At 43.3% G+C, this 14138-nt stretch overlaps 1 protein-coding gene across 1 annotated transcript in view; it reads right to left on the reverse strand.

Annotated features, from left to right (window-relative positions):
* LOC127572631 (15-hydroxyprostaglandin dehydrogenase [NAD(+)]-like) overlaps window positions 1-14138 on the reverse strand; it is a 50185-nt gene that overhangs the window by 5734 nt on the left and 30313 nt on the right. Inside the window, 2 exon segments of the mRNA XM_052020099.1 lie at window positions 1330-1493; window positions 3813-3889. Of these exon segments, the coding sequence (XP_051876059.1) occupies window positions 1330-1493; window positions 3813-3889 (241 nt within the window).

Below are 14138 nucleotides of genomic sequence, written 5' to 3' on the forward strand. Positions count from 1 at the left end.
AGGGGGATGTCAGGGATAAGGTTTTTACACAGAGAGTGGTGGGTGCATGGAATGCACTACTGGCAGAGGTTGTGGGGGCAGATACATTAGGGACATTTAAGAGGCTCTTAGATAGACACATGAATGATAGAGAAATGGGAGGGAAAGGTTAACATTTGGGAGGGATGGGTTAGGTAGATATTAGAGCAGGATAAAATGTCGGCACAACATTGTGGGCCGAAGGGCCTGTACTGTGCTGTAGTGTTCTATGTTCTAAGTTGCAATTGCTCGTAACTTTTTGAGAGAGGGTTCAAGATTCCTGACACTCTTGGGAGATGGGGCATTAGTTGGTGAAAGGTGGAGGGCGAGCAGTAAACCGAGGAAGAATGGGTTGTGGGAAGGGATTCAACCCACTTCCTTTCAGGGATTCCATAAGCAGTGTACTTTAATTCTCCAACCAACTCCCACTCTGACCTGCCTTTCCAATGAAACTCAATGCAAGCTTGAAGAAGAGCATCTCATCTTCCAGCTAGGCCCATTATAGCCTTCTGTGCTTAACAATGAGTTCAGCAATTTCAGATAATTAGCAATTCCAGCCTCTGTCTCACATTTTTAGTATTCCTAAGCTTTATTTTCTCTTTTCTGTTGGCAATTTCACACATTAATTCGTCTTCTGGTTTCACCTTCCCCAGATGTATCTTTTGCAATTCACCAGCCATCCCCTTTTCCCTGGCTTCATCAACCCCTTTGCTATTTAATCCTTCCCGCTCTCCACCCGATCACAGACATAGACGTGCAGCACAGAAACAGGCCCTTTGGCCTACTGTCTGAGCCGACCATCAAATACCCACCTACACTAATCTTACACTACTCCCATTTTATTCTCCTCACACTCCCCGATAATTCTCCCCAGATTCTAGCACTCACCACACAGTCGGGGCGACTTACAATGGCCAGCTAACCTATCAAGCTGCACGTCTTTGAGATGTGGGAAGAAACCAGAGCATCCAGAGGAAATCCCATTTAAGTCACAGAGAGAACATGCAAACTCCAAACAGACATCATCAGAGATCAGAAGCAAACCCAGGTCACTGGAGCTGAAAAGCTGTGCCACTATGCTGCCTCAGGAACTTCCCTTAGTTCTCTCTGTCCATTGTTCTCCATAACATGAACCTTTTTTTAATCTCAGATCTTTTCTGGCCCTGATGAAACAATCATTGACCTGGACTACAGACTGTTTCTCCCTCTACGATGCTGCTTGTCCAGTTGAGACTTCCCCAAATTTCCTTTTTTATCTCCTATCAGAGACCATTGTTTTTCTACACTAACTTCTCTCAAAGTGTTACTTACTCTAATATTCCATAGAAGTCAATCAACTTTTGGACAGTGTCCTTGAATATGTAATAATTTCCCATCATTTCCTTGCTGTTCACAGAGCTAAGCAGCGGAGTGTCCACAAAGGCTGGACAAATGGTGTTGATCCGGACTCCGTAGCCCGCCAGCTTCGACGTTGCCTGAAAACAAAGCCAATGGGGAGTTATCATCTGCCATGAAAAGTGGACAAGCTGAGCGCATACGATTTGAAGCAGGTAAAGATTCATGGCTGGGCACCCCATGAAACTCCGGGGCAAGTAGAAGCTGGGAGTCGTGCACACTTTCAGAATTCTGCAGTGCACCAGTAGGCTGGGAAATCATCTTCTTTTCAGGGTCTGTCCTTTACAGCCTTTTACTCTTTGCCCTGTGAGAAGGCAGTGGTGGGCTTTCATCGTGGCGACACTTGCGGGCTGCCCCCAGAACACTCCACGCAAAAGATGCATTTCACTGTGTTTCGATGTACGTGTGACTAATAAAGGTATCTTATCTTATCCTATCTTCTTGAACCCCTGCAGTCAACGAAGTTACTTCAAGAAGATAGTACCCTGGGCTGAGGAATCTAGGACCAGAGGTCACTGACTCAGAATAAGGGGTAAGCCATTTCGGACTGAGATGAGAAAGAAACCTCTTCACTTGGAGAGTGTTGAATCTTTGGAATTCAGGGCGCTGTGGAGGCTCACTCATTGAGTTCATTCAATATATTTCTTGATATTAAGGAGCTCAATGGAAGTGGGAACAGTGCAGAAAAATGGAGCTGAGGCAGAATATCAGCCATGATTGAATGGCAGAGCAGACTCGATGGGCCGAATAGCCTAAATCTGCTCCTGTGTCTTTTGGTCTTATGGAGTAGTGGAGTATGTTCTTATGTTTTGGCTGGAACTGCTGGATGATGCTGGTCTGTGCTTCTGGTTCCTCCCCCTTCTGCCAGAACCAGGCTTTAGTGAGATGCAGAACCACAGCACGCATCCCAAGCAGGGACCCCCATGGGACAGAGCATTTTCAGCTATTTCGCTGACAACCCTATTCAAGAGTGTGGCCATTTATCAGTGATTTTTCTTTTAAATATTTACTCGTTCAATGGATGAGGATGCTGCAGACGAGATCCATCCGAAAAAGCCCCTGAACTAAGGCAGATAGAATCAACCTCGTTGGTGGGTTTGGAATCACACATAGACCCGACTATTAGATACTGTAAGTCTGAAATATAAACAGGAAATGCTGGAAGCACTCAGCAGGTCGGGCAGCATCTGTGGAGAGAGAAACAGAGTTAACATTTCAAGTCCGCGATCCTTCATTAGAACTGGGAAAGAGAAAACAAGGTGAGCTTCAGTCGCAGAGAAGTGGTGGAACGATTCTCTCTACCTGAAACTAACTCATTTTCTCTCTTTCCTCATCCTGATAAAGTCTCAGACCTGAAGGGTTAACTCTGTTTCTTTCTCCACAGATGCTGCCTGACCCTTGGAGTGTTTCCAGCATTTTCTTTACTGCTTCCTTTTGACTCTGAGGGATGACCTTACAGAGGTGTATAAAATCATGAGCGGCATTGATGGGGTGAATGTACACAGTCCTCTTCCCAGGGCAAGGGGATAAGTTTAGGGTGAGAGGAAAAAGATTTAAAAAGGACCTGAGGGGCAACTTCTTCACACAGAGGGTGGTCAGTTTCTGGAATGAGCTGCCAGAGGAAGTGGTTGAGGCTGGTACAATAACAACATTTAAAAGACACTTGGAGAGGTACATGGATAGGAAAGGGATATGGGCCAAATGCAGGCAAATGGGACTAGCTTAGATGGGCATCTTGGAAGAGTTGGGCCGAAGGGCCTGTTTCCGTGCTGTATTACTTTATGACTCAATAGCTCCAGTCCAATAACAACCACTATATGACTATACTTGTAATAGGGCCAGTAAAAGATATAAGCAAAAATTACTGGTGCTCTTGGTTCTGGGCAGCAGCAGTTAAGATCAGATCAGATCAGATCAGATCAGATCAGATCAGATCTACCTGGTTTAAAAACATTTGGGGCTTTGAGAGCCATGGTGATTTCAACATGAGCCGCATTCTACGAACCGGCTAAAAACCCAATCCAGGAGAACAGGGCGAAAATTGTTCTCTGTGAAGCGGCTTCCCTGAAACTAGTTGTGGTAGTTTCAATCCAGATCCTTGATGGGAAGGGTTTCTGCTTCAATGCACAGTGCAACAGATCAGCAAGTATGGAGAATGGAAACCTGTGACATGAAGCAATGGGCATTGGTAGCCAGAGGGTAGATCTAAAACCTGTGGGGAAGGCAGGATTAAGAAATTCTACATCAATTTACTGGGCAACATTTCCCTGCACCGAAATCCCCAGCACAGTTCACACGACCTAAAGCCATTTTAAATGCTGATTCAATCTGTTACCCGAAATATTAACATGAGGATGGTTAATGATTGTGGGAGGACACAATGTCTCAGGTGTACTCACTGCTATAGCCCTGCTGAAGCCAACTACACCATGCTTTGTGGCTGTGTACACTGGTCCATGTGGTGCTGGGTATATACCTATAAGGATAAAACAAAACAGAACAATCGTAACAAGGATTTATTCAGCATCTGTTCCATGGCGAAGTATCCCATGGCGTTTAACAAGAGCAATTTGACACTAAGCCAGAAAGGGAGATTGAGATGGGAAAGAGATGGTTTTAAGAAGCTTAGTAAAAGAGGGAAAGAGAGAGGGATTCCAGGGTTGTGGAGTGCAGGCAGCTGAAAGCACAGCCATCAGTGAAAATCTGGGATGGGACAACAGGCCAGAAATGGAGACCTTGGAGGAGATCATGGAAATGAGAGGGCAAGGGTGTAGAATTTAACAACTGAAATATGAACACTCAATGCAGTTTGTACGACTCTGACGGCATGCAATAGAATTCCATTATCATTTATAAATCAATCTCACATCTGCTTGCATTTACCACTGTAATCTGGAGGTACTTCAAGACTAAACATTTAAAGTTAAGAAGGAATTATAAAGGGTCTGGAACGTGAAACAATTAAAAGATTAAATGCAAGAGATAAAGGATAGAGAGTGACAGAAACAAATTTATTCAGTAAGATATAATGCATTCCTGGATGGTGAAAAAGGAGAATAAAAAAAATATGTTTGCATGCTATCAGGAGTACTGTTTCTTTGCAAATTAAACAAACACAACTCATTAGGCAGATGTACCTGGTGCATTTTGCAATTCCTATGTAATCCAATGACACATTCCTGTGTCCATTTAATTAAGCTTCTCATGTAATACTTGGCTCAGACAAGGGTAATTGCAAGTTTAGATAAACAGCTCCAATTATAAATGCTCACAGATGTTTATAGTGAATATCAGAAAGTACCAATAGGACCCTAACCCTAATGTCCTTTGAAAGGATAGGATCAGATCTGCATCTGTCAATTTTCCATCCATTCTAAGGACACCAAGTGGGCTCGACCTCTGGAGGACAGTGTGAAATCAGTGTGCTCAAATTTCAATTCCATTGGCTTCAGTAGAAGTGAAAGTCAGGAGCAGAGTACATCGCACAGCTGCCATCCAATATCACCCCCCAGAAACCATGACCATAGCTAAATCACTGTGGGTGACATCATGGGCCAACGTAGTACTTTATAATCCAGGCACAGAAATATAGCTGTGCATGCCGTTCTCTCTTGTTTACATTTTTTCCTACTAATTCTTGAAATCAAGCCTTGAAACAGATAAATCCATTGACAAGAGGGAGGGGTTTATACAATGAAATTAATCAGTGGATAGATAAAAGGGAGTGCTTGAGTAAATGATTCTATCTACTCACTGATACATATCCTTGAAGCTGGCAGGGTTAGTTGTATGTGTGTTTAAAAAAAACATGAGTTCCTGGGCTTTATTAGTAGAGCACAGAGCACAAACAGTTCCTGGCTTCTGTCAGTGTTAACCTCTTGACCTACTCCATCAGAACTGATGCGTGCTTAGCTTGCTATTTGTAGGATACCATTCTGCACAAACTGGACTACACATTACCAGTCAGATAGAAAATCATAAACTGTAGGTGCTGGAAATCTGAAATAAAACAGAAAATACTGGCAAGACTTGTCAGCTCAGGCAGCACCTGTGGAAAGAGAAACAGAGATGACATTTCAGAATGAAGAACCTTTATCAGACCCATCACTCTGAAGGGCTTTGGACCAGAAACATTAGCTCTGTTTCAATTTCCATCGATCCCTGACTTGCTGCGTGTTCCCTGCATTTTCTCTTTTTATTACAAATAAGAGTTAAACTATGATGAAAAGGAGACACAGAGACACATTCTCACCAGTGAAGAACATACTGTAGAACATTACAGCACAGTAAAGGCCCTTCGGCCCATGATGTTGTGCCAACATTTTATCCTGCTCTAAGAACTATCCAACCCTTCCCTCCCACACAGCTCTCCATTTCTCTATCATTCATGTGGCTATCTAAGAGTCTCCTAAGTGTCCCTAATGTATCTGCCCCCACAGCCTCTGCAGGCAGTGCGTTCCACGCACCCACCACTCTCTGTGTAAAAAACTTACCTCTGACATCCCCCTTATACCTTCCTCCAATCACCTTAAAATTATGAAGATTAAGGTAGGTGTGAGGAGAAAGAAGCAAAAAGGAAAATCAAACTTGTATTTAAATACCACTATTTGAGGTAGAAATTTGAGTTTGGTATAAGTAAATGATATCAGCACCCACTCATACAACTCCCCCTCATCTCCACCCTTCGATATTCGGCTCTAGAATATCAGGAGAGGAGTATGATGGTCAGCTGATATTGAAGAGTCCATTTCACAAAGAAACCAAAGTGGAATATCTCCCAACATGATCCCGCAACTAGTTGATCATTAGTTGGCTTGAAGTATAGTCACTGTTGGCAGATGCTCCAGCTAATTTGCACAAATAGCACTGATTTGTATTTCAATTAATGGCAGCCCATGGATAATTATGTCCCCTTCACAAAAATAGTGTCAAAGGGTCTTTTTTGTTCATCTGAGGAAATAGAGGGGTCTTGGCTTATCACCTCACTCAGAGGCATTTCTGACTATGCAGCGCTCCCACAGCACTGCACCAGAGTGTCATCCCAGATTAAGTGCTGAACGTGAGACTCTCATTTCCCTCATATTTAACATGTCAGTAAGCTGCAAGTGGAACTGAAAAGCAAAAGACCACAGGCACTGTGAAACTGAAATAAAAACAGAAAATGCTAGAGGTACACAGCAGGTCAGACAGCATCTGTGGAGAGAGAAACAACGAACATTTCAGGTTGATGCTCTGAGTTCTGATGAAACTGACTTGAAACAATAAGCCCACAGATGCTGCCTGATCTGCTGAGTATGTCCAGCATTCTCTGTTTTCATGTTGCAAATGGGATCACATTTTTTGGGCTGCAATTCAGCTTGGGCGCTAGAGCAAAACAAAATTATTTTATAGGCACCAGCTTTATCTGCAACTCCGTTTTCTGTGAAGGTCACAAATTTTATGACTTCCGATCCAGCAACGCACAGAAGTGAATTGAATCCAGAGTTCACCCTGGTATCATCAAAAGCTTTACTCCCACTCACTGATGGAAGGGGATGTCATGGCAACAGTACTGTGAAAAATTTAGTGTGATAGGGCAGAGCATCTGCCAGAGGAAGAAAAGGTTTTACAACACAGAACATAGAACAATACAGCAGAGGAGCAGGCCTTTCAGCCCACTATGTCTGTGCTGACCATAGTGCCAAATTAAACTAATACCATCTGCCTGCAAGTGACCTGTATCCCTCCTTTCCCTGCATGTTCATCTGCCTGTCTAAATGCCTCTTAAACTCATTATTGTATCTGCTTCAACCAGACACCTACACTCTCTGTGTAAAAAAACTTGCCCCTCACATCTTTAAACTTTCCCCCTCTCACCTTAATCTATGCCCTGTAGTATTTGACATTTCTACCCAGGGAAAAAGACCCTGACTATGCCTCTTGTGATTTTATAAACATCTATCGTCTCCCCTCAGCCTTCGCTGCTCCAGAGAAAACAATCCAAGTTTGTCCAACCTCTCCTTTTAGCTAATGCTCTCGAATCCAGGCAGCATCCTGGTGAAGCTCTTCTGCATCCTTTCCAAAGCCTGCACATCCTTCCAGTACTGCAGTGACCAGAACTGCAAACAATACTCCAAATTCAGCCTAAGCAAAGCTTTATACAATTGCAATATGACTTCCTGACTCTTATACTCAATGCACCGACCGATGAAGGTAAGCATGCCATATGCCTTCTTTGCTATCTACTGGGCAGTGGCAGATAGTAGTATTGTGGCAGTCCAGTGATGAGTGTAGAGATGGGAGTCAACTCTCTGAGTCTGTCTGGTTATTCTTAACTCATTCACCTGTCCAGGATCCAGATTTCCCCAATACTCCTTTCCATCACCCAATCCATTGCATACTTAAAACTATTAAATGCTATAGGATAGAGTCTATAAGACTCTAGTTAGACCACACTTGGAATATTGTGTTCAATTCTGGTCACCACATTATAGGAAGGATGTGGAAACTTTGGAGATTTACAAGGTGCAGAGGAGATTTACAAGGATGCTGCCTGGATTGGAGACCATGTCTCATGAGGAGAGGTTGAACAAGTTAGGGTTTTTCTCTTTGGAGCAATGGAGGATGAGGGGAGACTTCACAGAGGTCTATAAGATTATGAGAGGCATAATCTTATGTAGGATTATAGGGACAGAGTGGACAGCCAACATCTTTTTCCCAGGACAGTAGTGACTGATACTAGAGGTCACCCGTTTAAGGTGCATGGAGGAAAGTTCAGGGGAGATGTCAGAGGTAGGTTTTTTACACAGAGAGTGGTGGTTGCCTGCAATGCATTGCTGGGGGTGGTGGTAGGGGCTGATACGATAGGATCATTTAAGAGACTATTAGATAGGCACACGGATGAAAGAAAAATAGAGGGTTATGGGAGGTGAAGTAGAGAAGGGGATAGATTGAATGTGGATAAGGTTTATATAGGTCAGCACAACATCATGGGCCGAAGGGCCTGCACTGTGCAGTACTGCTCTACGATGCTGCTTTTTATGGCAAAAAGTCTTACAACTAACACCTTTTGTGCTTTTTTACTCCTTTCTTGCTCTGGTTTTATCTTGATGCTCCTTTATCCTGACTTCACGAATCGTGAATAAAGCTTCCCCCAATCTGCAATCAATTCCTTACAAAATGCTGAAATTCTCAATCAAAGCAGCCTCATGTATTCTGATTTCCAGGAATGCAAGTCCAGCTTAAATAATGTTTGTGTTGTAGCGGGAGTTCAGCAAAGGTTCACTAGACTGGGATAGATTTAAAGAGATATTTGGCTGATTAGGTTTCTATTCACTATAGTTTATAACATTTTTAAGAGGTCTCATCGAAACCTGCAAAATTCCAACATGAGGCCACACTTCGAGTATTGTGTTCAGTTTTGCTCACCCTGCTATAGGAAACATAGAACACTATAGCACAGTACAGGCCCTTCGGCCCACAATGTTGTGCCAACATTTTATCCTGCTTTAAGATCTATCTAACCCTTCCCCCCCCCACATAGCCCCCTATTTTTCTATCATCCATGTGTCTATCTAAGAGTCTCTTATATGTCCCTAATGTATCTGCCCCACAACCTCTGTCGGCAGTGTGTTCCATGCACCCACCACTCTTTGTGTAAAAAACTTACCCCTGACATCCCCCTTATATCTTCCTCCAATCACCTTAAAATTATGCCACCTAGTGTTAGCCATTGTTGCCTCAGGAAAAAGTCTCTGAATGTCCTCTTGATCTATGCCTCTTATCCTGTACACCTCTATCAAATCCCCTCTCATCCTCCTTCTCTCCAAAGAGAAAAGCCCTAGCTCACTCAACCTATCCTCATAAGACATGCTCTCCAATCCACGCAGCATCCTGGTAAATCTCCTCTGCACCTTCTCTAAAGCTTCCACATCTTTCCTACAATGAGGCGACCAGAACTGAACACAATACTCCAAGTGTGGCCTAACCAGAGTTCCATAGAGCTGCAACATTACCTCATGGCTCTTGAACTCAATACCCTGACTAATGGAGGCCAACACACCATAGCCTTCTTAACAACCCTATCGACCTGCACAGCAACCTTGAGGGATCTATGGACATGGACTCCAAGATGGCTCTGTTCCTCCACACTGCAAAGAGTCCTGTCATTAACCTTGTATTCTGCCTTCAAATTCGATCTCCCGAAGTGTATCACTTCACACTTTTCCGGGTTGAACACCATCTGCCACTTTTCAGTCTGAAAGACGTTATTAAACTGGAAAGAGTGCAGAAAAGATTTACAAGGATGTTGCCAGGATTTGAGGGCTCCAGGATTGAGTTTTAGGTAGAGGTTGGACAGGCTAGGACATATTTCCTTGGAGCATAGGAGATAGAGAAGTGATCTTATGTAGATGTATAAAATCATGAGGGGCATAGACAGCGTGAATGCACATAGTCTTTTTCCCAGGGTTGGGGAATCAAGAACTAGAGGGCATAGATTTAATGTGAGAGGGGAATGATTTAATAGGAATTTGAGGGACAACCTTCTTACACAAAGGGTGGTATGTATGTGAAATGAGCTGCCAGAGGAAGTGATTGAGGCAGGTACAATAACAACACCAAAAAGACAGCTGGACAGGTACATGGATAGGAAAAAATTAGAAGGTTATGGGCCAAATGCTGGCAAATGGGACTAGCTTGGATGGGCATCTTGGTCAGTATGGACCAGTTGGGCTGAAGGGCCCGTTACTGTGCTGTATGACTCTATGACTGGACAGATTAGATGCAGCAAGGATGTTCCTGATGAGTGGGGAGTCTAGGACTGGGGGGTCACAGACTAAGAATAAGAGGTAAACCAGTTTAGAATGAGTTGAGATGAAATTTCTTCTCTCACAGGGTAGTCAATCTGTGGAATTCTCTACCACAGGAGAAATTGATGGGATGGAAAACAAATCAATCCCTCCAACATGATGACCTGCATCCTAGGAGTTCTGAAGGAAGTGGATATGGAGATAATGGATGCCTTCCAAAATTCGATTGATTCTTAAATTGTTGTCACAGATTGGAACGTAATCTCACCATTTAAAAAATAGGAGACAGGAAACAGGAATTACAGACCGGTTATCCTGAAACCTGTGGTATGGAAAATGCTTGATTCTATTATTGTGGAAGTGGAACAGAGGCACTTAGGAAAAATTTACAGGATTGGGCAGAGTCAAAGTGGATTTATGTTTGACAAATATGTTGAAAGTATCCTGACTGGTTGCATCATGGCCTGGTATAGCAAGTCCAACGCACAGGAACGCAAGATGCTACAGAGACTAGTGGACACAGTCTGGTACATTGGAGCCCTCCCCATCACTGACAGAATCTACTAGAGGCGCTGCCTCAAGAACATCTATCATCAAGGATCCCCACCATCTGGGTCATGCCCTCTTCTTGCTGCTACCATCGGGCAGGAGGTACAGAAGCCTGAAGTCCCACCCCACCAGGTTCAGGAACAGCTACTTTCCTACAACCATCAGGTTCTTGATCCGACCTGCACATCCCTAACCCTACCTCAGCAATGGAACACGACGGACCACCTCTTGCACTACCATGGACTTGGCTCTGATTTTAACACACACAACACACACAAAATGCTGGAGGAAGTCAGCAGGTCAGGCAGCATCTATGGAGGGAAATGAACAGTTGACGTTCATCCACTCCATTCCCTGCATGTTCATCTATTTGTATAAAACTTGGAAAATTCACGGGTTTAATCTGTCTGATGGTCCTGAATAAGCATCTTGAGCCTGAACTCTGTTTCTCTTTTCTCAATTTCTGGACTCTTGACCTCACAATCTACCTCGTTATGGTTTTGCACCTTATTGTCTGCTTGCACTGCACTTTCCCCGTAACTGTAACACTTTATTCTGCATTCTGTTGTTGTTTCCCCTTGTACTACCTCAATGCACTGTTGTAATGAAATGATCTGCATGGCTGGCATGCAAAACAAAGTTTTTCACTGTACCTCGGTACATGTGACAATAATAAAACAATTTACCAATTCTTCCACAGATTCTGCCTGACATGTTGAGATTTTCCAGCATTTTTGGTTTTAATTTCAGATTCCCAGCATCTTCTGTCTTTTTTAAAATCTGACTGATTATGAGTTTTGCTGGCTAAATTCTCTCCCATCACTGTTTCTAACCTTCCCCTTTGGCACTTGCTCTTTGCTTACAATGCTTAGTGGCACTAACATTGAATACAGAACATAGAACAATACAGGAACCAGCAGTTTGGCTCCCGATGTCTGTACCAAACACGATGCCTAATTAAACTAAATCTCTTCTGCCTCCACATGACCCACATCCTTCCATTGCCTGCATATTCATGTTTCAACCTGAAAGCCTCTTAAATGGCACAATCGTGCCTGCTTTCTCTTTTACCACTAGTAGCCCATTCCAGGGTTTTTTTGCACTCTCTGTGCTAAAAAAAAACTTACTGTACATCCCCTTTAAACTTTCCCCCTCTCACCTTAAACTATGCCTTCTAGTATTTGACATTTCCACCCTGGGAAAAAGATTTCGACTGTCTACCCTATTTATGCCTCTCATAAACTTCTATCAGGTCTCCCTCCAGAGAAGACAACTCAAGTTTGCCCAACCTCTCCCTATAGTTCGTACCCTCTAATCCAGACAGCATCCTGGTAAACCTCTTCTGTACCCTTTCTAAAGCCTCCACAATCTTCCTGTAATGGGCCAACCAGAACTGCGCACAATACTCCCAAGTGTGGCCTAACTAAAGTTCTATATAGCTGCGAAAGGCTGTTGTGCCTGGCGTGGCTTGGTGTTGTTTAAGCAAGTGTTCAGACAAATAAAATGGAAAAACAGACACTTTCCAACTGACTTCCACTCCTCTTTTACAAATGTCACGCTTCTGCAGCTTAAAGAAAGCAACAATACCTACAGCCTGTAAACAGAACGAGGTAAGTAATTTGACACCAGCAATGGAACACTCTTAACTTTATCAGCAGCTCAATATCCTGCCCTGTGATGTTGATTTTACCAACAGCAGGTCTGCTCAGAACTGCCAGCCTATAAATGATCAAGTTCAATCTATTGTTGTCATAGGCATACATACAGAGTATAAATGCCGTGAAAATTAACATTTTGCAGCAGTTACGAGGACAAATATAAGATAAAACTTAAATTACCATAAATTATATATAACTTACACATGTGCAAAATAAACAACAAAATAAACCTAACGACACTAATGCAAGTTGTGAGAGAGAGAGAAAGTAAAATGAAGTCCGAGGCAGTGTTAAGGTTTTTCAGGTGGGTTCAAGAACCTGACAGCAGTGGGGAAGAAGCTGTTGTTGAACCTTGAGGTGTGGGTCTTCAGGCTCCTGTACCTCCTGCCTGATGGCAGCACCGAGAAGAAGGCATGGTGGGGATCCCTGATGACGGATGCCTGAGACATTGCCTGTTGTAGATATCTTCGATGGTGGGGAGAGCTGTCCCCGTGATGGAACTGGCTGAGTCCACCACTCTCTGTGGCCTCTTGCATTCCTGTGCATTGGAATTTCCCTACCAGGCTGTGATGCACCAATCAGAATGCTTCTCACTGTATATCTGTAGAGGTTCGTCAGAATTGATCAATAGCGTCAGGTTACTTTCAGGATTGTTCAGGGTACCTTGCAGCTAATCAAAGTTTTTGACAGCCCAGTTGCTGTTGGAAAGGTGGCAACCGATATGCAGATAGAACATGTGTTACGGACTCAGTGAAAGTCCCTTTAAGATAGAGAGTGTGTGTATGTGTGTGTGGGGCGTGCTTACGTCAATAGAAGATAAAGGACGTAATGACGTTGTTGAAGAAGTTAGCAGAAGAAGAAGAGAGAGAGAGAGAAGGGAGAGAGACACCAGCCTGCTTGTTTTCTCTATCGATGGATGAGAAACAATAACTGTGTTTGCCACTGAAATCCATGTATGGAAGTTGGAAGTAATCCGGTGGAGTTCACTTTGTTGCTGACCTGTAGAAGGAAACAGGTATTTGTGTGTGGACGACCACGGTTCGGATGCTTTTCGGGGTGAGGAAGTCACTACCGAGTAAACACTGAAGTGTCGTTTGGGTTCCATCGTGGAACATTTGGATTTCGTATGTACTCTCTCTATGTTTTTCTACATCTACATCTTATCTTCAGACAACGGTGGTTGTTGAAGAAGCCCTTGCTCATGTTTCACCTTATGGCTTGCGGAACTGAACTTTAAGAACCATTCAGGAACTGGGAGTTTTGGACTTTGTCACACACACACGAAGAGTTTAGTTTTGGGGTTAACGTTCGAGGTTTAACATTCTTGAATTCTAACATACTAACATTTTTACTTTTATTTTACGTATTATCATAAGTAGTGATTAATAAAATAGTTTTTAACACTGAATCATGCTCAGTGTGTTTCTTTTGTTGCTGGTTCGTGACACATGAAACATAGAGTAATACAGCACAGTACAGGTCCTTCAGCCCACAATGTTGTGCCGACATTTTATCCTGCTTTAAGATCTATCTAACCCTTCCCTCCCACATAGCCCTCCATTTCTCTATCATTCATATGTCTATCTAAGAGTCTCTTAAATGTCCCTAATGTATCTTCCCCCACAACCTCTGCCAGCGGTGCGTTTCACGCACCCACCACTCTGTGTAAAAAAACTTACCCCTGACATCCCCCTTATACCTTCCTCCAATCACCTTAAAATTATGTCCC

Source organism: Pristis pectinata, chromosome 7, assembly GCF_009764475.1.
Source record: "Pristis pectinata isolate sPriPec2 chromosome 7, sPriPec2.1.pri, whole genome shotgun sequence".
Taxonomy (NCBI): Eukaryota; Metazoa; Chordata; class Chondrichthyes; order Rhinopristiformes; family Pristidae; genus Pristis; species Pristis pectinata.